Source organism: Condylura cristata, unplaced genomic scaffold (genome assembly GCF_000260355.1).
Source record: "Condylura cristata isolate star-nosed mole 26May11 unplaced genomic scaffold, ConCri1.0 scaffold00021, whole genome shotgun sequence".
Lineage (NCBI taxonomy): Eukaryota > Metazoa > Chordata > Mammalia > Eulipotyphla > Talpidae > Condylura > Condylura cristata.
In genome coordinates this window covers 446453-471981 of record NW_004567122.1, presented here as the reverse complement: position 1 = coordinate 471981, position 25529 = coordinate 446453, and the positions used below count along the sequence as shown (strand labels likewise).

Genomic DNA, 25529 nt, shown 5'->3' with positions numbered 1-25529 from the left:
CCCCGCCCCCGGATCTTCTTACCTGTTTAGGTTGCTCTAATATTTGAAGGTATGGGCCATCTGCTAAAAACAAAAACAACAAACAGAAACCAAAAGAGACTGTGAGGCTTCTAAATATGGCATGACATAAAAGCAAGTAAACACATGAAGTCATGTTCTCAGATCGCCTCGTCGCTAGCGTCCCCCAGATGTAGCTCATCTTCCTCTCTGGGGGCAGACTGAGGCGGCACCAGCCTGCAGGGCCGGGTCTGCAAGCTAAGCGTCTTCAAACACCTCTGCGATCTAAAGCAGCCACTTCCTGGCAGTGGACTTGGCCTCGGCCTCAGCGGCATGGCTTCCTTCAGGGATAGAAGGCACTTAAGAGACGTGTGAGAGGCGGACAGGCAGCAGTGGGCTTCCTTCTGGGTGCCCTGGTGCCCGGGGCCCTTCCTCTTTGAGGCTCTCGAGGCCGCCTTCACGCCCACAGCCGGCCCAGCTCCCAAGTCTCACGGTGCTAGCAGACACTGGCCTTCAGCTTTACGAATCCACAGCACCTGATGCTGGTCCAGAACGTGTGGACAACATGCTCTCCTACAGACTCTGCTCGAAAATAGCACAGTCACTGTGTAAAGCCCTGAATATAATGCAACTGACTTATATGCCAGGCAAACTATTATAAATACACAGAAAACTAGCTTATCCCGTCCCCCGACCACATCTGACTTTGGAATTCAAAGGCCAGCCAGAGCCTCTCTCACATAAATACAGATCGGTCTGGCATGAAAATGCGCCTGAGCTCCCAGCTGTTGTGTATGTCACAGCGTAATAACCCCAGCTCGTGACGATAACGCATATGGTGCTGTTTCTCACGCTTGGTACAAAAAGAGAGTGTACAAGAACCTTCTGCGTCTTTGTGCTCTCTAGCCACAAGGTCTAGACCTATTCTTTCAGACGAATAAGACATTTGTGAAGCAAAGCCAAATTTTCAGGTTGAAATGAAAAATGAACTATGATGTAAGTCCTTATTTTAAATCTTGTCCATATAATGATAAGTCAGGATAAGGCTAGAGAACTGAAGGGCCCCAAAATGCAGTTATTTCTGCTTATTGTTCAAGGAATTCATGAGAGTTGAAAAATGACTGAAGTTGAAGTGGAAAATGTACAGGGAAAAGCAAGCAGAAACTGGCCAGAAGAATATCATTTAAAGTATATATTCTCTTTGTAGAAAATTCATCCGTGGATATTTTAAACTTTAAGAAAAGAAATTGTTACTGATCCCCCCCCCCCCCACCACCCACAGAGGGCAAGAAATTAATTTTTGGTAAAGAAAGCCAACTAGACACTGACATTTTGCACACCACACAGTCTACATGACAATATAACAGTCATGGGAATAAGCTTCCGCCAGAGCTCGCAGGAAGGCGGCGTCTGACAGGTGTGTGTCCTCTCAGGGGAAGTGCTGGCCCTATGTTCCCGTTAACCTCAAGCTCCTTGCTCCCTCAGAGCGCTCCTGAAGAGCTGGACGTTGTACTATTTCTCCCGTATGATTCAATTTCCTTTAAATATGTGAGAAGCTAGGGTTTGGGCCTCGTGAAACGGAGCTGTTTTCCTCTTGGGGGAGGCATACACAAAGGTCTAGCAACAAGAAAGGAAGACTGAGATGCATGTGAGCTTTGAGATGTGCGTTCGAAAGCCAATTTCTTTGCTCGCCGGCTATAAAGAAGCGTTTTTTCCCCCCATCGGTGTGTCCTACCCCAGGCGCTACACCTGCCTTCAGCACTGCTAGAGGCTGGAGGCTGCCAGTAACAGGGAAAGCCCCGAGTCAATGTGGGAACCTCTGTGCCCCATAAAGTGTGGATGGAACACTCGGGACTCTGGGGTTGTTAAAGTGGGGCCAGGCGGGAGTGATGAGCAAGGACTCCGCTGATGAACACAATGAGATAATAGCAACTGGAAGACAAGATTCTGAGGTACGAATTTTAAGATTTTTGTAATGTGACAAAACAATTTCTACAGTCTTTTTTTGCTCCGCTAACTGGATGAAATAAGGGCATGGAGAAAAGTGTCTGCCTCAGACTCCATAGTCTGGCATCGGGTAGAAACGTGTGGATTTTCTGAAGACACACCGTCTTCTATTTGTAATAAAGCATTAGTACTAAGAAAAATATTTTGAACCCCAGAATAAAAAAGTTCACAGGAAACACAGAGGGTACAAAGATGTGCACTTGATGACAGGAAACCGACTGAGCGCTCAATCGGACAACTCTTGGAGAGATGTCAGATACGGTGGCCTAAAAACACCTCTGCAGGCCACGGGGAAGGCGCTGTGGCAACATGGCCTGTCTGGTGAAGCTGGGGGGGTGGGTACTGGGTTTCCCTCAGAGACAACCAGAACAAGAGAGAAAAATACACAAAAACATCCTGATCTAAAAAAAAAAAAAAAGGAATGTAAATACTCAAGTTCAATCACCTACGGAAATCAAATATGGCCGAAGTGGCCGGCGTCTCCCGAGTGAAGACAATGCACACTGCCGATGCCGCTGAGCGTCATGTGCCTGTGGTGAGGCCAGGGCACGCCGTGGGCCGCCCACCCTGAGCTCACACACTTGTGAGTGCCAGAGACACTCCAGGAATGACTTTCTAAACCATATGTGCTTAGCCCGTGTGTGGAAGGGGGTAGTTCACAGAGTCACGATGAAAGAGGTTTTATTATGACTTTCACCCAGGTGGTCAGAGTGTGAAGCTAAATATATTTCCTTTTTTTCATCTCCTACCTATTGTGCCGCTGCTTTAATCACACTGAGAAGCACACACATGCCCGGCTCCCGACCCCCCGCGTGGAGGCCAGGCTCTGCAGAGTTCCGGTCCTCGCTGTGTGCGGACTGCCCGGACACACAGAGCACGCGTCCTTCCCGTGCGGTGACTTCTGGGGGTTTGTGCTCTTGTTTCCCAGCGCCAGGCACCATGGCTCGCACACACCCTGCTCGCTTCGGAATAGCCCTGAGGTGTGGGACCGCCCGGCGTACGTCCGGGACAAAGCAGAGCGGAGGTAAAAAGCGATGATGACGAGACTGGTGCGGCAGCGACGGAGCGCGCAGACGCCCCCCAGGGCGGCCCAGCAGACACCAGCAGCCGCCCGGAGCCAGGCGAGCTGGCGCGCAACACTTGTGCACAAATACAGTTGCAGCCAGTATGTTGAGAGGTTTGTTTTTAACATGTAAATGCCTTTTCCTTTCTAGGTCTACCCCTGACTCTCCAGAAGAGACTATCAGCAAATCCTGAGTTTTTTAAAATGAAAGCAAAACAGCAGGGCAGCGGAGAGAGGAGTTTCCTTACCTGCCGGCAAAGCCATCTCTGGTTGAAATAATTCTGTGTTAAATATTGTATGATTCAACGAGTCCAAATGAAACAACTGCCAAAAAATAAAGAAAAAAAATTGAAGCATTTCCATCATTATTTTTCCATGGCTGTATTAAATCTGGACATAGGGACACTTTTAACATGACGACAGGAATCAAAACCTACGTCAACACCTAAAATTTGCAAATATTTTGACTCCGGATAGTACAGCCCCTTGTGACGCAGCTACGCCCCCGCAGGTCCAGCGGGACCGCGGCCTTGCAACCAGCTGAGCCACTTAGAAAAAAGCCCCAGGCCAGCTCAGCCAGCTCGCTTGTCTCGTCAACGCCAGGGGTGTGTTTGTCACACGGGGAGACTCAGTCCATGTTTGCTGAGTGAGTGACCTGAAACATGCCTTCTCAGGAACATGCCTAAACACGGCCTGAGAAAGCAGTATTCTGTGAACCTAAAGGTTTCAGCAGAAGGAGCCGACGGCGGTCCAGAGCACTCTGCAGAAGACCAGCTGCAAGGCGGCCGAGCTGTGCTCTGTCCTCCTTCACGGCCCTGCACTTACAGGCATCTGGAATTAGCAGGCCGGAGGCTCCATCAGGTCACCGCGTCCCAATCCCCAGAGCCCCAGCGTGGTCTCAGAGCACGAGGGATTCTGCCCTCGACTGTTGGGGCGGCCCTGGAAAGTGGACTCAGGGCTGTGAGTGAGCAGCGGGAGACGTGACTGTGGAGAGCCGAGTGACGGGACCCAAGGAATATGGGAAGCCTAACAGCTCAACGAGGCAAGGCAACGGAAACTTCGAGAAGGGAAGCAGCCCTGCCAACACCTGACTTTCGACGCCTGCCCTTCAGGCTGCACGGAGAAAAGCGTGTGTCCCGGGGCCCCCATGGGCAGCAGCGGGAGACCCCAGGTGGCACCGGCACGGGAGCACGCTTTCTCAGCTCGGCACGTGGCTGGGGAGTGACCACCCCACAGGAAGGTGTCTCTCTTCACTCTGTTTGTTCGGGACTTTGGCTTCTGTGAGAGTCTGATACGTGCTTCCACCTGCATATGTCACCTGTGTGAAACGTCTGGGGCAGCACAGCGGCCATCTTTCTCTCCGCACCACAAGTGTGCCAGGGTGGGGTGCAGAGCGCCACGGTTTTGCAGTTTACACCTTTGCTGGCATACGGTGCTGTCCCTGGACACCCCAGGCCTAGGGCAGTGCGCTCAGGAGCGAGCAGCATAGGGATCGCACCACGCCTCCCTCCCACACAGGTGGGTGTGTAGTCTCAGGTGGGGGCAATAAAAGCACCCCGCTCCCTGCTGAAGGATAAAGTTCACAATACTGCTTACTGTCTGCTGAAAAGGAACAGGGATGCAAAAAGGCCATTGTGAAAACAGCCCCACCCAACAGAGGCGTTCTCAGGGCAGGGCTCCCCCTCCCGCCCCCCCCTCCCAGCAGGCCCGGGGCAGCACACAGGGCTGGGCCAGCGCACAAGGCCACACAGCTTGAGGCAAGAGCGCAAATTTCACCCCTCAAAGGACCTCGCCCCTCAAAGGTCACCGTCAGAGCAAGCCGCACCCCTCCTGGCACGCACAGTGCCCACATGAGACAAACTCCCGGTAAGCTCTCTGGGCACTGAGGATGTCACGGCTGGAGAGGACAGTCCAGGCACCACGCGGTGCCAGCACCGCTGCCTGTCAGGGACAGCACATCAAGGCCACAGGCCAGACTTGGGCTTTGACCTCAGGAGCAGCCAGAGGCCTTTCCTGCGATCATCAAAGAAAAGTCTGTCGATGCCGCCTCTGCCAATGTTTTTGCCGCGAAGCCCAGCAGGAGCACGTAAGGAGGCGGGCAGGTGGCCTCGTAGGCAGCCAGAGAGCATGGCGCCAGGCACCCCTCTGCTCGGAGGAGGCTTGCTGGAGCCCCGCGAGTGGATTTCACTTTTGGTTTTATCTTTCAGGCTGATGATTTGCACAAACTTGGGAAACCCATGCTGAAGGTGGTTGGCTGAAGCTCTAGTGTGAAATGATCATGAACTCTGCATAGGCTGTCCTGGGGCCTCCCCCTTCATCCCCCCCAACCCAGCTGAGGGCAGGGGCCTGCCCAGGGTCAGCTACCCGGCCTTCCTGTGGAAAGTCCTCCCTGACTCTGCTCTCCCAGGCATTCGGGACGCCACCTCAACCTCACCCCAGGCCGCGCAGGCGGCTCGGGCGCTCTCTGGCGGAACGGAAGTTCCCGCAATCAGGGTCCTCTCCTCAGTCACTGTTCTGCCTCTACCACAGCCCGCGTTCAGCTACGCAGTCAGGCCTAGTCAGTGACGAAACTGCGTGGTCTGAACACTTCCTAAGACTCATTTCACTGAACATTAGCATTGCTGTTTACTCTGCAACTGTAAGTCCCAGACACGTTGTACACACGTAGAGAGAAAAGCAAAATGTCACCACCAACAAAGCCTTACTGGATGCATCAGCACTTCCACAGACCTGAACGTTTTCAAAGTTCAGGCAGGCGAGGCCCAGGTATCCCCTGAAAACCGTGAGCATATTCATAGAGCACAGTTTATGCTTTGAAAGCGCAGTCACTGCCCAGGAAGTGGGGGTGGGGCGGGACAGCCTTGGGGCGGCTCCCCGCCAGAGCCCGCAGCCACACGGGCGCTGACTGAAAGATCTTCAACGTCTGAGCCAAAGGTCTTCTCGTGGTGCCACCCCACCTCCTGATTCTACTAACTGGAAGTGTTAGGTTATGCTCCCTCCTCCGCCCCCAGAATGTCAAGACCTAACTGCCAGTGGCCGTGAGCGTGATCTTGGGAGAGGGACTGAGCAGAGGGCTCGGACGAGGCCGGCCTGCAGCTGGGCCCGAAGTGAGTGACTGGGAGGACAGGGGAGAGGCAGGCGCGCCGGGGAGAGGCCGCAGGGCAGGAGTGCTGAGGCTGGGGCCGGGGCTGCCCGAGACGGGACGGCAGCAAAGCTCCCTCGGAACACCCACTCAGCCCTCATCGTGACCTCGGACTTGCACGCTCCAGAACAGTGAGGCAACAGCCAGCCAGCACGGGGCCATCGGCACTGAAGGCCTTCACGGGACGGCAGGTGCAGAATGGCATTTGGTGCCTGTGCGGCTGGATGTCCGGGCCCTGCACAGAGGGGCCTTGGACACGCCGAACAATCTGAAAGAAATGCCCCCACCCCAATGTCAGAGTCGTCCTGATAGTTACCATTGTTGCCTCTATTTTAAAGTTAAGTACAATGCCAAAAAACGATGAATGGGATCATAATACTTACTTGCTCATGGCCCCCCAAATATGGGTCGTCTTCTGCCATTCTGGAGCTGTACATCAAAACAAAACAAAGCAAAACTGTTAAGACCGGAATGGACCGTAAAAATGCTGCCATGTGGGGCCTCCCTGGTGGTGCAAGGGGTGGTCTCAGCACTATGAGTCTGTCCGCAGCCCCTGCAGCACGAGTTCGGTGCCCGGGCAGGGAGTGACCCTCAGGGCACAGCAGACCCCTCCTGTCTCCCTGCTGCTCCCTCAGCAGCAGACTTCAGTAGATCCGCCTGTCTGCTCCCCGCTCTGCCTCTGGTGACTCCCCCTCCCCTCCACACACCTCTGGCTCCACCTCAGCCCTTGTACGCATAAATAAATCTTTTTTAAAAAGTGCTGCCTTGCAGAGTAAACTGAATCACTAGTAGGGTGAATATGATCCTGTGTTAGAGGAATCTATACCCAACAGCAGGGAGATCGCATGACACGGAATCACCATTCACGCACACGCCTGAGTCCTGGAGTTGAGAACAAAAGGCTGTTTTCGGGACAAAGCCACGTACACGTGGGTCTCTGAGGCCCCTTTCCGTCACCTCAGGACGTCCAGGGCTGAGACCCTGAGCTTCTCACGGGCAGCGCCGCCCGGCCTGTCATGGACTCTGTGTCCACCTGGTGCTGCCAACAAGCTTGTTCCCTGCAACGCCAGAGGAGCAGCCAGTGGGGCCATTCTGGAGGGAAAGGGTCTGGCTGCCCTGCAGAACTGGGAGCGCCGAGGCACGCTCACCCCCGGCGCCTCCGGCATCTCCAGAGTCAGAGCGGCGCAGAGACAGCGTGCTGCCTGCAGCACACATGGGAGCAGGCGCCATCGGGCTGCAGCATGAGAGCTGATCAGTCCCGGCATGCCTGTGGCCGGCATGCCTCGCTCCATTGCCCCGGGAGAGCCAAGGCTCACGGGCCAGACAAAGACAGTATCGAAGTCACACGTCATTTTGGATTTGCTCAAGAAACACCCTTGCTGTTCTAATACAGCTTAACTTACATAAATTTACTTAAATCAAAGTTTACATCTAGCACATTAAAAACTAGGAGGCTGGAAGGAGCGAGGCTGACAGTGAGGCTGAACCACGCTGCCCCTCCCCAGTGAACTTGGATACGAAGCACTGGGAGTGCACCCGGGGACTGTGCGGGGAACAGCGACACCCGTGACTTCAGGGCAGAGCTGGCCTGGTCCTGCGGGGCGGGACCCAGCGGAGGGGCCTGGAGCGCGGCAGCTGCAGACGGCACTGTGGGCAGCAGCTCCGCGCTGTCCTGGCAGGAGCGCCCCACGCACAAGGGCACCACCAGGGTCTGTCCACAGCAGGGTGGCAGCAGGGTCTGGGCGTGGCTCCTCCTCGCGTGTGTTTTCTCTTTTCCGAGGTGGACGCAGGTAGGGAGGGTGACGTGGACGTGCTGAGCTGGGCAATGTAGGGAGACACGCTGGGGATCCATTACAACAGGTCAGCCCTCACGCCATGAACGCACCCGACACTCCAAGAGGCACAACGGCCCCCCGAGAGGACCTGAGCGCAGACGACCCTCTACACCCAGCCCTGTGGGATGGGCGCCGGGGGAGGGGAATGGAGCTCCTGGAGGCTGAGACACGGGCTCGCTGTGGCCTGTGTCTTCTGCTGTCAGGCGGAAGGTCTGCTGGGCCACTCCCCGTCAGCAGACGCGCCGAGCTGTGTTAGCTGGCCAACACACATCCCTCGAGAACCGGCCCAGTCCTGACAGGGCTTCCTGCAACCTGGGCTTTTGCCCACGCTCGGGCGTGTGTCTATGGTAAAGAATCACTAGCATGATGGTCGTGACTCAACAAACCCAGAACATGGACACGGTGTCTACTGAGACATAGCGCTGGCGCCTTACGGGAGAGGCCTTGTTCTCAGTAGCACACTGGAGCCCAGACTGCCACGCGAGGGCCAGGGTCACCCTTTCCTGGAGGCTTCCCATTTATCGGGGCGACTGGAGTCCTTTCCAGCACGCTCGGCCACAGCCCTCAGAGCGAGGGGCCGGCCGGCACCTCTCTGCCGCCGGCTTGGGATATGCTGAAACCTGCGTGTGGTTTCCTGACCTTTGAGTGCATGGATCTAACACAAAGGCGACCGACCCCTAAGTTCAAAACAAGTAATTCACGAACCGGCGCAGGGCTGTCACCAGGAACACTGCGGTCATCAAAATCCTGATGGAGTCGCATCGGACAGCGCTCAGCAGGCCCCGTTAACCCGCCGACCCCCCATGCGCCACGCGGTGGCGGCCACCGCTCAGCCCTCGTTGCTGACTTCACTGTGAACCCAGTGCCTGGGTGATGTCGACGCCCATTCACAATCTAAGAGTAAAATGTCAAAAGAAACCAAAATTACTTGGAAAGGATGAATCAGAGTCCAGCGGTATTTGCATTCAGTGTAAAACGGGTTTTAGCTCATGGTTCTGAGAGATGAGCTAAGCTCTGGAACTGCAGGATCAGGAGGCCCGGGAAAGCCCCGTCTGCCCCCCGTGCCCCTCCCCCAGCCCTCCCCTGCTCTCCCTCAGGGCAGTTCTGTGCTTTTGAGGAAGGGCCGAGAAGGGAAACCTGGGCTGGCTGCCCAGCGCCCCCTCAGCGGCGCCCCCAGTCTGTCCTTGTGGTGGGAGGAGAAGCAGGAAGTGCGGCCGCCCACCCGTCCCCCTGCTTGTCCCCCTGGCCCCGGGGCGGGTGATGACCCCCTCAAGGCGCCCCACTGGCCCGCCTCGCCCGCCTCAGACCCGAGCCCACTCAGCAGTCAGCCGTCGGGGACTGGGGTGCTTCAGCTCAGCAAAGTGGCTTCACCACCCGCCACAAGGTGCAGGGGGAGGAACAGAATTTTCAGTGGCACCCAGAGGTGCAGGCGGGCCCCGGGGATGAGTCTCTTGTCAACCACCGAGGGGTGGTTTAGCGCTCAGCCAGACGGCAACGAGGGGAGCTGAGACAGCGCCTCCTCAGCACAGCTCTGGGGGACAGGCCCACGGAGCAGGGGCGCTGGAGCGCGCCCACGGGGGAGCCGGGGTGGGGCGTGGGGCAGGGATGGTGCAAGCGCCTTTGCATGCAGCTTCTCACCCAGAAACCTACGCCGGTGGGTGACACGCTCAGTGTGCAGGAAACAGGCGCGGCGCTCCCGGGCCGCCCAGCTGACCTGATGGGCGTTTGCCTGTGGCTGCACTGCAGTCACTGCCGCGCTCATGACCTCGAAATAACTGTGGGGGTCTACGTGCAGCCACACGGGAGCTTTTGCTCCCGACATTGGTCACGTTCCATGTTTTCACTTTCTAACGCGGCGATCTTGTGGGAGACACACGTTTGACCAGGATCAGGACAGTGAAACCCGGCCCTGAATTTATAGCGCAGCTGTGACGACCTGAACAATTCCGTGGCACACGGTGTGGACAGGAAGCGTGAACCAGTCAAGCTTTTCTGACACGGCTGGAATCCTCAGAGTAAAGAGGCTGGGGAAACGCACCTCTGGCTGGCCACTACCCGGCTCACTGCTGAGAGGTGGGGGTGGACTCAGAGGCCTTTACCAGCGCGGCCGAAGCCTTCAAGTGCTTCTAGAGGAGCGTGCTGGCTCTGCCCACGTGCCGCCGCTGGCGTCGTGCTATCGGCAGAGAGCGGGTGCAGCTTCCTCGTGAGCACCTGCCGGGGCTGGGAGGCAGGTCCGGCTCAGGGCACAGGCCGCCTGCCGGGCCTGCAGACGCACGCCAGCCACAGCCCACAGCGCCCGGCATGGAGCAGGCGCGGCCAGCGCCAGCAGCGGGTGACGAGCTGTGGAGGGACGCGGTCAGGCATTCTGAGAACACCGAGGCCTGCCCGCTCTTCCCCAAACTGCCTGTGCGGGCACACCCCCGTGCCCCCACCCTCTCCTCCTGGGGTAAACGTCAGCCTTCTGCTTCCAGTGACACGCGGCAATGTCAGAGACGCCACTTGTCGTCAGGACTGGGCACCCCGCAGGGCTGAGAGCCGCTGCCAGCCACCCGACGCCCAGGCCAGCGCCCCACCAACTAAGGTAACCCGCTGTCACCCTGCAGCCCGAGGCCCTAAGGATGTGTCCCACCAGGGTGAGCCCCAGGCCGGCCGAGGAGACGCCTCCTGGGCCAGTGACTCCTTCTCTTGCCTCGGCCCTTGGCTGCAGGGGGAGCAGAGCCTGGAACGGCGGCCAGAGCCCAGGGAATTCTCCTCTGACAGCAAGCGTGGAGGCGGGAACGCCGCCGCGAACGGAACGCAGCGGCTGTTTTTTTCAAATATCCCCTTTGGTAAACTTCACAGGCCAGAGGAGAACGAAGGCGACTTCTCCGACGCACTCCGCAGGCAGCACCGCTCTCCCGGATGCGTGCAAGAGCCGTGCGCACAGACTCAGGCGTGCTGACCGCTCCCCGGCGCTCCCGCCCCGCCAGCCAGACATCCACAGCGTGGCAGCTTCTGTGCCAGCCGCCAACGAGCCGCACTGGCCGGGCCGGCCCAGGCGCACAGAGCTGGCCGTGGAATGGAAACATGGGCCAGAGGGCTCAGCAGCTGCGCCACAGCTCAACCTCTCCCCACCCGCCCACCTTGCGGGCCGTGAGCCTCTGACCAAGCCTGAGAGAAGGCGTGAGCCTCCGCCAGGCCCCCCCAGGGCAGCCGGCCCCGCAGGCAGGCCGGGAGCCCGCGGACAGAGTGGGGCCAGCGCCGCTCAGCAGCAGCCCCAGAGGGGGAAGGACGCACGCCGCGCTGGCCAGCGGTGTGGCCGGTTGACAGGGAAAGCGAACGCAGAGGCGAGGGAGCGGGCAGGCGGCGATGCCAGGCGGGGCCGCACGGGCGGTGTTGCAGGAGGCGTCTGGGCTCGGAGCCATGGTCGGGGCCACCAGATGCCTTTTGTTTCCTTTCCCCATAGGACGCTCAGTTCCCAAGCACGCGCCAACACACGCGGTCGGTGCAGACAGCGGCACGCGCAGCGCTGCCCAGCCCACCGGGGGGCCACGCCGCCGCCCACCGGCTTCAAGCAGCGGGCCCGGACGGACCGGCCAGTGAGCGTTCGGCCACCGCCTCCCGGCACCGGCCAGACGCCGTCGCCTTCTCCTGCCTTCCCAGCCTCATGCTCACGCGTCCCTGTCGGTAACCAGCTCCTGCAGCCTTGCCTCTGCACCCCTGCTGTCCACGCCGGCGCCTCCCCAGGGAGGCCCTCACGTGCCCTCCGAGGGCGGCAGCCTCCTCTGCTCTCCCTCGCCTGCTTCTGCACTGCGCACGCCGCTGCCGTGTGGCCAGCAATGCCAGCGCGTCGGCCCCTCGGCACGTCGCACCATCCCGCTGTCACTCACTCCGCCAGTCGCCGCATCCTGCCCAGGGCCCGCATCATCCAAACGCCCCGCTCATGCCCTGTGAGTGTGTGTGCTGCACCGTCCGAAAAGGCTGACAACACCCCCTCTCCTCAAGCTCTGCTCAGACCTGACCCCTGCCCAGACGCCCTCAGCACCCCGTCACCTGCAGCCCTGGGGTTCCCAAAGGTCACCACACTCTACACGTTAGTGATTTCACACCTGACAGCAGCCTGTTGTACAATTTGAACTTAAGTGACTAAGTGTATTAGTGTCCGACTGTCTTTGTATTGCCCAATCAGTGAGCACTACGCGCTTCAGGTATTATTAAATGCATGAAAATAAACTTTGCAATTTCAGATCTGACCAAATGTGGACGCTGGTTTCAGCCAACCAGAGTGTGCCCCTCCCCCCACTCAACTGTAAAACTGTACCCAAAACACTTGAATCAGTAACTCAAGACACTGGGTAAGATGGCACAGGGTTGTCTGCCACAGGAGAGCGGACACTGAACGGACACCGTCCACCCTCACCTTCCACGCCTTGATGCACAAAGAAGCAGACCCAGACTGAGCAGCAACCTCTACAGGGCTGCACAGAGACTCGGAAAATGCTCGCTACCTCTCTGGTCGCTGCCGGATGCTGGAAGTCTGCCAGGACAGTGCGCTCGAGGCCCCAGCGGTCACTCAGGGCCAAGCCCACTGCGGCCCCAGTCATCCAGGGAGAAGACCTCCCTGCCTAATCTGACCGCTGAGCTGTGACCCCAGCAGGGCTCTGCAAAAGGAGTAAGGGCGCACAGTCTGGAATTAGGGTGATTATCAGCCTCGTTAACAAAGGCAGGTGACCGACGAGTGTCTGTGATGACAAAGCTCAATACTCTTGAAGGAAGACAAAAACTCATACTCCCCACAATGTCCTATCAACATTGTACAACAACACATGTTAAGAAGTAGGAAAATGTGATACAGAAGAAAACCATGGCATGGGTGATGGAAGTAGCAACAAATAGCTGTAAAGCCACTGAGCGCAACATGCTGAAAAATGTAAAAGACAAGACGGACATAATTAGTGAACAGAAAGGGAATCTCAGCAGAGACATGGAAACTATCAAAAAGAGACCAACCACTGCTAAGTCTAGATTTAAGTGGATTTTACGAGCTGGACTTATGAGCATGTTGAACATTGTAGAAAAAAGGGATCAATAAACTTGAGGAACGGTCTGCAAAAACTGTCTAGATGAAACGCAGCGGGGAAAGAGGCAGGGAGAGAAATGGAGACACCTTCAGTGACCTCTGAGACACTCTCAATGCTCTTACACATAAGTAATGTAGACTCCCAGGAAGAGAAACAAAATATCTGAAGAAATAATCCTTGAGAATTTTCCAAATTTGATCAAAAAAAAAAAAAAAAAGCCCATAGATGCAGGATGTCAAATATCCCCGCACTGAGTAAAACCGAAACTACCCTAGGCACATCGCAGCCACAGGGTAAAAACCAGCCTGAGGAAAAAAGGCCCAGGGACAGCTGTGCAGGGACCGGGCTGAGTGCGGGGAGTGCGCCTGTCTCACAGACACTACGATGGAAGTGAGGCGAGACGAAAGGGCAGCACAGAATTACAGGTAATACTCATGTGAATTTTATGCTCATGCCGAGAAATTCCACACGTATGGCGGTGAAACTGGCATTTTTCAAATCAGCAGGAGCTGAGAGAAACTGCCATAGCAGGCTGCCAGGCGGCATGTTAAAGAATGTTCTTCACGTGGAAGGGGAAGGAACCCAGGCGGAGTCCGAGCGGGGAGTGTGCGGCCAGAGAAAGACCCGGTGTCCTCAGCTGCCATCTAAAGGAAGCGCCACTGTGCACGGCGGGGTGGCAACACGCAGGACAGCACGTAACGACAGCTCAGAGGAGGGATGCGGACCGACGGACGCGAGCCACGGCAAGCTCTGCCACCACACACGGTGACCGTCCTAATTCGCGGGAGACGGGAGGGCGCGTGCCGTCATCTCCTGACGAAGCGCTTCGAGAACAGCCAATGAAAGAGGTGGACTGGATTTAAGGAAATAAACCTGACTGACTCCCAAGATGACAGACAGGAGAAAAAGATAAAGTCGGATGGCAGAGACAGATTCGCCAACCCCCCAGGCGAGACCTGACGCCGGTGACCCCCCTCACATCCACGGAAACGTGCTAACTCATCACTTTATAAGGCGACCAGCTCCGTGGTGGTGACCGAGACCCAAGAGTAGGTTTTCTTAATATTTACATTTTAAAAGCAAAAGACTCAGTTTGAAATCAAAAGGATGGAAAGTTCTGCCAGGTATACCATGGAAATATCAAATACGAAAAATAGGCGACCTCATAATGTCTGACACAGTGAATCTCAGGAGGAGGAAAACCACCAGCAACACATGTGGATGCATGTGTTAGGGCCTCAGGATACAGGAAACAAAAGGTAGCAGAACTAGAGAGTAGTAAAGTTCACAATTACAGTCACAATTTTTTTTTAAAAAAGATTTGTTTATTTATGCATATAGAACTGGGGTACAGACCAGAGGTGTAGGGGCGGTGAGAGGACTCATCCGAGAGAGCAGGGAGCAGAACAGGCAGATTAAGAAGCACACTGCTGAGGGGAGCAGCGGGCGGGTCAGGAGAGGTCTGCCGCGCTCTGGGGGTCAGTCCCTGGCCAGGGATCGATCGTGTGAGAAGCTGCTGTGGCCAGCTTACAGTGCTGCACCCTAACCCCTTGCGCCACCAGGCAGGGCCACCCCTGTCAATAACTGATAAGGCAAATCAAAAGAGCAGCAGTAAGGATGAAACTTTAAAAATTAGGAACGCTTGAAAATCAGTGTTCTCAGACACAGGTGTGGTCTGTGTACGTAGGCCACCTGACAATTTCAGGAGACACAATCCACCAGATGACCCCAGCACCGGCAGAACACACTACCGGTGACCACAGACTCACGCTCTCCCGGCGCGAAGCGAACACAGACCGCTCATCCAGACAGACCAGGCCGGAGCCTGAGCGAGGCACATAGACTCCGGACCCAGACACCACAGAAGTGAGAAGGCTGTGACAGGGATTTCTAGAAATGCACCTCATCAAGCCAAGATGTACGGGCGGGGCAGTACCTCTCAGAACCCGCAACCCAGCGAACGTGACCCCGTGCTCTAAGGAGGAGCGCGTTCCTGCTGTGTCCCGTCCCCTGTACCGGTGGGGGGCGGGCCCCGCCGACAGGGGGCTTGGGCGCGTGCCAATGTGCTCGGGAGCAGCAGCACTTTGCCCGGGGTTGTTTTCTTAATTATAGGTGACTGAAATTTATGGGATCAAAAAGATGTTTGGGATATTTTCTAATCATATTATAATTAAATGTCACGCAGTTAAATGGCAGATTCCACTCTAAAATTTCCTTCTGTTGACATGGTCATAGGATCAAGCCTGACGACCATCAGTTTGTGGAGCCGGAGCAGCTCTGACTGTTCCAGCTACGGGGTGGGGTCCGGGCGGCCCTGGAATATGGCTGCCTCCCGCTCCCACAGAGCCCAGCTCAACACACTGCCGGCGCTGAGGCTGTCATCGGCAGCCTGAGACAGGGACCTGACTACTGGGCCTTGCTCGGAACCGTTTGCTTCCACAATTCTAGTTCTACGGGTGTGTCTTCCCTGAAAGCAGAGTGTGCCGGGACGAGGGGAGGGAGGGCCTGGCAGAGCGCAGGGATGTCGGGGCAGAGAAAGTGCTTCCATGAACCACCCCTGCAGGGGTGAGCCCGGGGTCAGCTGTGGACTCGGGCCAGGGCGCGTCCACGCTGGCCCCCAGTGGTGACAAGCAGACCATCTGAGGGTGCTGACGACGGGGTGGGGGGGGCTGTGCATGTGGGGTGAGGGTCGGGGGCGTGAAACAGCTGGGCCTCCTCAATCTCACCGGGCTGAGACTGCCCTGAAACAGCCTTTACCAAAACTCACGCCAGGACGTTAAGTTCATGTCTAGCCTTTGTGTTGAGTATCATTTGGAGTATCTGTTTTCAGATAATAAGGGAAGACCTCATAAGGTTACACATTTCTCTCTTGTTGAAGACTATTTTTCTCTTGTTCAAACTGATCAGATTCTCTTTCTGTAAATATGACGACTTCAGTTTGGGGTTTAACTTTTACTGGCCCTCAATATCCAGAGCAAAAGAAAAGGCCTCATCTTGGGAGCCAGCAGCATCTGGCTGAGCGGATGGGATGAGGGCTGTTTCTGTAGCCCCCAATTACAGACGCACTAAAACAGTTACCTGCAAGCACCGAAATCCCACCTACGCGGGGACCTTTCCCGCCTTCAATCTAGCTAAGACGGTCTTGCCACATGGACAGCAGGTCACAGCCCCGGGCCCCAGGGGCAGCTCTGAGCGCGCGAGGTGAGCAGCAGGAAGAGACTGCCCACTGCCCACTGCCGGCCCCGCTCGCCCAGACCACAGCGTTCCCACTCAGAGTGAGCTCTGGGTCGGGACCGCTGTCACCTTAATTCACGTGGAACGGTAATCGTCCCCTCCCGTACAAGCGACCAGGTCCTACCACGGCGGAAGGCTCTGCGCTGAGGTGGCGAGGAACCTGCCCCGTACCTGGGGGGCTGGGTCAACACTGTCCTCCCACGTCTCCGTCAGTGACCTTGACTGCCTGGCAGTAAGTAAAATGCTAATTTGAACGAGTAAGTAACAAGTCACTGTGACAAAGTGGGGGGCTTACTATACCCTCACTGTCGTCCCTGTGGCGTGAGGAAGAGCGAACAGGCTGCGCCCCACAGCAAAGGTCTCCCTGGGACACGCCGTAGAGGCTTTAGTGGGGACTCACTCTGTCACCTGGGGGGACGTGAACCAACAGGGGCGGTGAGTCGGTGCGCACGCAGTCCAGACCTCGCGGTGGATGCTTCTAAACGTGCGCGGTGGTCAGGCCTGCCTGGGGAGGGCTCCCAGCTCTGCTCGCGTGGTCCTGCGGCAGCGACATCATTCAAGCTGCAGTCTCTCAGCCTGTGCGTTTTTTTTAAAGATTTACTTACTTACGCACACAGAACTGAGGTACAGGCCAGAGGTGCAGGGGCGGTGAGAGGACTCATCAGAGATAGAGTGGGGAGCAGAACAAGCAGATTGAAGAAGCGGGCGGGTCAGGAGAGGTCTGCCGCGCCATGTGGGTCACCTCCGGGGCAGGGACTGAACTAGCACTGAAGCGGCTGCGGCCAGCTTGCAGTGCTGCATCCTAACCTCTTGTGCCACCAGGGAGGGATTCAACCTATGCATTTGTTAAGATTTGGGATTCTTCAGGTTGAAAGAGGCTAACGGATAAAGAAAGTTTTTAAAACAGAAAACATGACTCACCTAAGCTTCATGAATTCAGAGTTTTGTCCTGTTCGGCACTGGATTCCCAGTACCCAGAAGCCAGCACAGAGCAAGGACACAGCCCACTTCAGACGAATTAGTGGGTAAGAGAGAAAGCCGCTGTGCAGAGGGGAGCAGCAGAGACGCCGCCACCTCAGAGACGCTTGGCCCTCCTCGCTGTCTCCTTCAGAGTTCCTGGGGGTCCTTGTCATACCTCCCAGACTCTGCTTATCTCACTACTGCGATCTAGTTTAGACATCGTGTTCTTGCTATGACCTCACACCAGGGTCACTTTCCTTTTTTCCTCATCCAAATCTTTATCAGTAAGGTCTTGAGCCCATTTAGAATTCCAATGAGAACAGCTGATTTCTACATCCAGTTTGCATTCCATTTCTTTGGAGAAGCCTGAATGTGAGCGAGCAGGAGACGACTGAGAAAGCGCGGCCCTTCACCCCCAGCAGTCTGGTCATAGGGAGCAGCTCGGGGCCCCTGCTCCTCCTCACATGCACTGAGGGTCAGGGCTGCCCCTCGGCCACCCAGCTCCACACGGCAATCTGCAGTCCTCTAAGGAACGCAGAGAGCGCGCGCTCAGAAGAGCCATGCCCTGCTTAACCCGTCACCTACAAAGAGGAAATGAGACACAGAGAAGCCAGTGTCGGGCCGCTAGCACCCGCTGCTGCTTCTGGTCACTCACTCCTGCAGCAAACTTACCAGGCACTGTGCGGACGGAAAGGGAGAGGGCTGGATCTTCCGTGTCTGTCTAGAAAGGCTACGGAGGCAGAGCACACAGGCGAGGCGCACACAGTCCTCACGGGGAACAGGGGCCGGCCGGAGGGGCAGACAGGCTGCCACCCCCTGGGGGCTGAGGAGCGAGCACGGGCGCCCTCCTCACGCAGGCGCACACGCAGGGGATGCAAAGTGAGACACGCTGGAGAAGGAACTGAAAGTCGGTGGGTATGAGCTGAGAAGTGGGGTGGGTGGGGAGCAGGGAGGGAGGTGTGACATGGGCAGGACGCAGCACGCGGATCGCCACAGCACATGAGGCCTCGGCGTGCCTGGACTGGCAGCGGGAGCCCAGCTCCAGGCCGCCGCAGGGAGGGAGCGAAGCCGGGATGAGGCCCCCAGCCGCTGCAGGATGCAAAGGAGAGGCTTTGGGAGGAAGGAGGGCCGAGGCCGAAGTGCCAGGTGCTGGTGAGGAGCAAGCGCGCCAAGCGATAGCCAGGCCGGTGCTGGGCCACGCAGGGGGCTCACGGCCAGGCCCTGTGCGCAGCAGGCACGGGGTGGGGGGTCGGGGCCTGACATTCCCCCGGAGGGAAGACATGGCCGGACCGCAACATTTAACTGTTTCCATGGCTGGGAACAACCGGGCCCCGTGGACCAGACACTTGGAACTCAGCACGACCCCCGCCAAGCCACCCGCCGACCCTGCCAGATGGCACGGACTGACCAGGCCTGACTCCTACCTACTGCAAGCTCTCCGACAGGAAGAGTGTGGCCCTGCCTGCACCAGCTGACGGGGGAGACGACTCAGGGGCGGCCTTTAAGTCGCCAGGAGCTGCTACGGCAGGCGTCCTGCAGTCTCGTGCCAGGCCCATCCAGGGACTGCACAAACACATGGGAGGGCTGGCAGGGAAAGCGCCCACCCGCCAGGGCAGAGACCGCTCGCGTGCCCGCCCAGGCCTGGGTGTCAGCCTCCCAGCGTGTGCGTGCTGCTTCCTCATGGGTGACTTCTAACGCACCTCCAGAGTGGAAGGCCCATCCCACAACCGTGGCTTGCAGTCAGACAGAACCAAGAGGAGCCCATGGCGGAACGCCTGCAACAGCTGGACTAAGGGCACCTCTCAGGCCTCCCACCAAGGCGCCCCCCTTCAGCTACGGTCTACAACTCATCCTCCGCCATTGAGGCTACTTTCTACAATATTTTTCTTTATCACATTCAATGCTAAAATAAAACTCAAGAGCTAATTTTATAGTGGACTTTCCCCTTCAGCCTTTAGTTGTTGTTATATTGCCCTTTTGTTTTGGCCAAACTGCCTGGTCTCTTAGGTTGAAAGCACTTGATTAAACCTAACCGTATCTGATTGACAGACCTCACTATGTGCTTGCAGCATAATGAATAAATGCACTAAATGGATATGGTATGGGATTAGCTATATTTTGGGTTCATTTTTAAAAAATGATTTATTTATTGATGCACACAGAACTGCGGTGCAGGCCAGAGGTGCAGGGCGGTGAGAGGCTTCACCAGAGACAGAGTGGGGAGCAGAACAGGCCGATGTAGGAAGCGCCGCTGAGGGGAGCAGCGGGCGGGTCAGGAGAGGGCTGCCGCGCCCTGGGGGTCAGCTCCGGGCTGGGATCAAACTCACATGGAGGCGGCTGCAGCCTGCTTGCACGGTGCTGCGCCCTATCCTGTTGCACCACCAGGGAGGGCCCCTATTTTGGGTTCATTTTAATCTATCTCTTCCCAAAAGTATTTTCCTAGATTTCTCATTGGCTTAAAAATGGCAACTGTATTATATAAAAACTTTATCTTATAGATAGCTTTAATTTTATATAAATCGGTAGGTTTGTATATTCCCCTAACGTTCCCGACAATCCAACAGAATTAAAGAAGGGTAAGCTTAATTTAACTTTTAATTCCTTACTGCCTCTGCATTCCTCCTACTTTGCATTTCCTCTGTATGAACAATCGTTCAATTCAATCGCTTTGTGTCATCTTCATATTAACTGTACATCACAAAGATGCCTGCATCCCAGAAAGAGCATGACACTCCACGTCGTGAATGGAGGCCTCTTCACCTTTGCCTCACCACGGTAGCTACACTCTGTTTAGAAGAAAAAGAACGGATGTTTATAAGTCAAGTCTTATGATCAAATGTCAATAGACAGCTGAGAAAATAAGCCCAAGGAAATTCTTCCAATAGCAATAAAATGTGAGGAACTCATGTTAAAGCATTACACAGTTGTTCTTTCCATTTCTAAAATTCTTGTTTGAGAAGGTATATTTTCTAAGATAATTAAGTAACGTATTTTCACTAATTAAATGAAGTGCAGCCTTGAGCACTGGGCCAGTAACTTCATCTTTCCTCTCTTACACCTGATATATGTTAGCATTGATCTCTAAACATGGCGGTGAAGAATTGGCATGCCCTGCCATTGAAAACCATTGTAATACATCGAGTCCAAATCACATAACAGCGACTGATAAAAACAAACAATTGCTATGCTGACAAATACATGACCATAGGTGTCAAATCCTATTTTGATCACTGAGGAAGCGCTTTCTACAGAGGTGTGCTTGACTTCATGCAGGCGTCTGGCCTCTTTCGGTTCAAGCCGACAGGAAGTAAATCTCTCCCTCAGAGGCTCACGAGCCTCATCAAAAAGGCTCAAATCTAAGAACTGCGGTACAGGCCAGAGGTGCAGGGATGGTGAGAGGATTCACCAGAGACAGAGAGGGGAGCAGGACAGGCTGACTGAGAAGTGCACTGCTGCGGGGAGCAGCGGGCGGGTCAGGAGAGGTTGGCTTGAATCATTTGTGCATTTTTGACAAGTCCAGCAAAGACAGACACGGCTGCAGGTCTGAGTCTGGCTATGCTCTTTCCCACCCAGGAGCGTGGCTGAGCTGACAGTGGGCAGGAGACAGGGGACAGGAGGCAGCGGGCAGAGACAGCGCTACAGCTCCCGAACACAGATGCTGTGTTCCTCCATGGTGCCTGGCAGCTGGACAGCGGCCAGTGTCCTGGCTGCGTGAGCAAACGCTTTTGCTTCTTCGTCAGTGTGTTGGCAAACACCAACATGGTTACATATACTTGTGTTTGTAAACAGTTTTTTTAAAGTTAACTTTTCAAACTCCAAGGTGTTTGTGAGTGACGTGGGAAGAAGTCAGAGCAGAGCTGGAAGTGAGCGGGCTAAAGCGGAGTGGATGAAGAGGGCGGCGCACCGTGAAATGCCTCTGCCGCCGGCTCCTTTCTAGCCTGGAAGCTGGAATTCACTTCACAAACTGCATCCCACAGAGGGGAGGGTTAGATTCTGAGTTCCAAGGCCAATTTCCTTAAAATCCTACAACTGGGAACTAATCAGGACTGCCAGGAGGAGGTGGCAGGTGTTATAATGGCCCCCAATCACTGGCATCCGAGGAAAGTTACAGGAAACCTCGCTGCCCCCAGTTTTTAATAAGTGACAAGTATTTAATTCTGGTTGTCCTAACATCTTATTGTTACTTTAGGTGATTGTTTAGATAGGCTTCACCAATCTTTGGATTACAAAGGAAGGTCGCTAACAGTTTCCTTGTTGGGAGACACTTGTTGAAATGACAGTTTCAATGCAACTCAGAGAAAATGCCAGTGTAGCCACAAAGTTACACTGTTTTTTTGTATAAACACCTTTCACTATTCAATTACTTCATTATCTTGCTTGCTAAGTGCCTCTAAAACTAAAGGAGACTTTTTTTTTTTTGCCATTCATAAATTCCTTTATCACAATTAAGTATTTCCCGTCTGGAAGGCACTGGGTGCTTTGAATTAATTACTTCTAGTAAGTTTCAAGAGTGTTTTAGTTACTATAATATTTAGGAAGCAAGCAATCATGATTCTGGCTTGTTTCTTCTTAGAAGGGAAGATGATAATGTGATTTTACTTCTTGCTTAAAAAAAGCTGCTTTTAAAAATCAAATCAAACAAACGAAAACATGTCACACCTTCACTCAACAAATAATTACTGCTCGCTTACCATGTACCAGCCAGCACAAGGTTATTTCTTTGTCGGTAGAGATTAGTAATGATTTATTTTGCACTGAAACTATAGGACTTTTGGTTCTCTCAATAGTTCTCCATTCTTTTTATTTATCTTTTTTTTTTTTCAAAGATTTATTTATTTACACATACAGAACTGGGGTACAGGCCAGAGGCGACAGAGCGGGGAGCAGAACCAGGCCGATAGACGAAGTACACTGTGGAGGGGAGCAGCGGGCGGGTCAGGAGAGGGCCGATGCGCCATGTGGTCACCTCCGGGGCGTGTACTGAACTCAGGTTGAAGTGGCTTTAGCCTCTTCGTGCTGTGCCGTAACCTGCTGCGCCACCAGGGAGGGCCCTTATTTATCTTTTTAATGATTTCAGCTATTAAAGAATAAGACATATAAGGCCTTTATACTCTTCTCTAAAGCTCCATTAAGCTTTTTCCCAGTTTAACTAACTCCATAAATATTTTAGACACATTAATATCTTTTGAACGTGTGGGTCAAAATAAAAGCTGATTATAACATTTTTGGCCTGATGGTGAACAGTAAGTAAGTATAATAAACTAGTGGTAACGAGGAATTAACCCTTTCTATTCAACAAACAGATCAAACTTGAAGCACTGGTCATTAAATGTGTTAGTTGCTATAGAAAAATTTGAAACAATGATAGTCTTGTGCTGATAATCTAAATTAAACAACATTTTCCCTCCATGATCTACAAACACTTGGAGTTTTGACTTTGACATGTTTTGGCTTGTTTCATTTGATTTTTAAAAGCAGCTTTTTTTTTTAGCAAGAAAATTTGTACACTTTCTGTAAAACTGTTAAACTATAAATTATTTGCAATGGAGCAATAGATTTATTTCACAACATCTTTCCTAAACCATGGCTTGGCTTACAAGGGGAAGTCCGCAGCATCTCCCGAGAGCTCAGAGTCGGGGCCACAGTGGCTCAGGGACGGCGCAGCCACGGTGCCGAGCGCTCAGGAGAGACGCGCCACCTTCTCACTCCCCGTGGGCGCTGGGTGCTCACTAGTGAAATGCTACAGCTGGGTGCTTTGCTCATGCCCTGTCAACTTCATCAAATGATCTGGTTTTGATACCAGTCTTTGATCAGGAAAAAACCAAGCCACCACACAACCCTCCAGTCAAGGGGCCCAAGCACCTTGCTGGACCACGCATAGCCAGCACCATCCCGCCTGCAGGCCTCCCGGGACAGGCTCCATGCACAGGGTTCGTCTGCTTCCGAGTGCCCCGCTGAGAACACCACAGGGAGGCCAGGACTATGGAGGTGCAAGAACCCGGCCCTGGAAGGCAGGAAGCAGCTTCGGGGTGCTGTCCAGCTCCCAAGAAGCAGCGGGCGGTAACTGTGGTTTCAGGGCAGACACCCTGAAGGCTTGTCAGTGCCCCAGCTCCAAAATCCTCTTCTTCCTTGAACATCAAGCAATCACAGGACCTTAGATGCTTCGCATCGCAAACAGAAAGGCCACTCGCCCAAGGAAACAACCTCCCTAAAAGTAAAGTGAGACAGAGTAACTTGCTCGTCCCCTCAAACTGCAGGACGCCTTCAGAACACTCACTCTGTCCACCCCTGCGTCACCTCCTGCCGTCACCTCTGCCCGCGACAGCGGACCCCCACCCTGGCCTGTCGGACGACCCAGGCGAAGACCCACGCAGAGACTCAGAGTCCTCATACAAATGCAGTGCTGTTCTTTTCCCAAGTTCAAGCTCATTAAAGGTTAGAAGCAACCACTTCCCCCAGCAGCCGGCACTTTCACCTCTCTGACCAGGGGATGCCGCTCACACATTGGGCAGGAAGGGCGGCGCTGGCGCAGGCTGCTCCCGCACCCCGCTGCCCAGGCCTTATCGAGCCGCCTCCTCGCTGCAGGAGTAAGCCCTGCTCGGCGGCCGTGGCTTACTTGCGAAGCCTGGCAGCAGTTAAGAAAACAAACCCGGGTAAACTTGTTTGTCAAAGCAGCTTCAATTGCTTCCCAGAGGCGAGGGGCGCGGGAGAGGAGGCAAAGCCACCACGTCGAACATTCTGCTCCTTCCAACCGGCTGAGCTGTCACAGTGCAGACCAGGGGCCACAGGCCGCCGTGCTGAGGAGGTCAAGTCAAAGGAAGTGCAGAGATCAAAGCCTGCTTACGAAGGGGAACAACTATTTTTGTACCCATGCTCCCGTAGGGGCGTGAAAAACAGGGGCGCTGACTAGGCCCGTGCGAACGAGAACTGCAGCCCCGGGCCAGTGGAGACTTCAGCACGCACAGAGGAGCTCTGCACGTGGACAGAGAGCACTCCCGGCAGACGCTGTTTTCTTTCCAAAGTCCTTGAGACTGACTGGAGGCGCCCACAGTGGGCAGCAGGCAGGGCGCGGGGGCCGGCACGCAGCCCGCAGCCGGCCGGTGTCCCTGCTCTCCCTGTCCAGGACAGGGTGTGCGCTGCCCACCTCCTGAGAGCCGGGGCCTGGCCACTACCTGGGCGGCGATTTCCACTCACCGAGCACATTCTCACTACGGCCGCTCGGCTACTGGCAAACGTAAGCTACTACAGGAAGCCGGCCTTTTTCTTTACTGTCTCCCCAAGTTCAAAGGGTTAAAATAATAATTCGTTTTAAATTATTTACATGACTTTAGTGCATCAAACAGGAAAAGGACTCATCTCTAGAAAGCGCAGTATTAAAATCAGGAAAACAACATACTTCAGCAAGGCTTTGTTTTAATCAAGATCCCCTTTCAAAGTCTGAACAATTGACAAAGCCAGTCATTCACTCGTCACTGAGGTACAGCACTCGGTGGCAAGCTTCAGTGTTTATCAAGATCGCTAGCTGGTAGGACAATGGCACAGCAGAGTTATCAAGGGTGTTACTAATCCCGGTCAACTGCTGCGCTTTGGAACTTGGGGAAACCCTCGCCTCAAACACGGTTATTTAATCAGCTGCAAGGCTGAAAACCCTCCACACAAAGTCGTGAAGACGTCTTAGTCTCGACAGTGAAACTGGTAGCGGAGTCCCCCCAAGGCCAGGACAGACCAGAAGTGGGGACAGAAGTCTCGCATGTGTTCTGCAGGCCCGGGGAGGCTCCCGCCCGGGACAGGCACGTCTCTGTCGCTGTTTTTCTCCTGGAGGTCAGCTCAGCACACAGGTGCCCTGTCCAAGCAGCTTGCATAATCAAGTCACCAAAAGTGCTGTGGAGAGGTAACTTCTTGGCTGCAGTGCCAGGCCCCGGCGGGAGTACCAGGCCCCCTGCTTCTGCACGGTCTCGTCCAGGTGTTGTGTTCCCTGGCGGGGTGTGTGTGAGTGCGTGTGTGCGTGTGTGCGTGTGTGCGGCGGGGTCTTCTCTAGAGGGAGCTCAAGCACGGGGCTGTCCTACTGGATCTGGGGGGCTGGGAGGTCTTTCCCAGCCGGAGAGCTGACGCGCACTTCTGCTTTCATTTCGCCCCGATCTGAAATCTGGCTCGACACTGCACCCACCGCCCCCCTCCACCCCCTCCTCCGCGCCCCCGGCCCTCGGCGGCCCGCGGGGTGGGGGTGGGGA

At 55.0% G+C, this 25529-nt stretch overlaps 1 protein-coding gene across 3 annotated transcripts in view; it reads right to left on the bottom strand.

Annotated features, from left to right (window-relative positions):
* NFKB1 (nuclear factor of kappa light polypeptide gene enhancer in B-cells 1) overlaps positions 1-19928 on the bottom strand; it is a 73909-nt gene extending 53981 nt beyond the window's left edge. Inside the window, exons 1-4 of one of the 3 annotated variants that reach the window (XM_012727850.1) lie at positions 19905-19928; positions 6593-6638; positions 3316-3391; positions 23-63 (exon numbers count right to left, since the gene is read on the bottom strand). In XM_012727850.1, the coding sequence (XP_012583304.1) occupies positions 23-63; positions 3316-3391; positions 6593-6638; positions 19905-19915 (174 nt within the window). In that variant the 5' untranslated portion in view covers positions 19916-19928. Of the gene's footprint in view, positions 1-22; positions 64-3315; positions 3392-6316; positions 6351-6592; positions 6639-19904 lie in introns of those variants that run through there. The other 2 variants (XM_004686453.2, XM_012727851.1) reach the window with 2 other exon arrangements.
* Positions 19929-25529: the final 5601 nt, after the last annotated feature.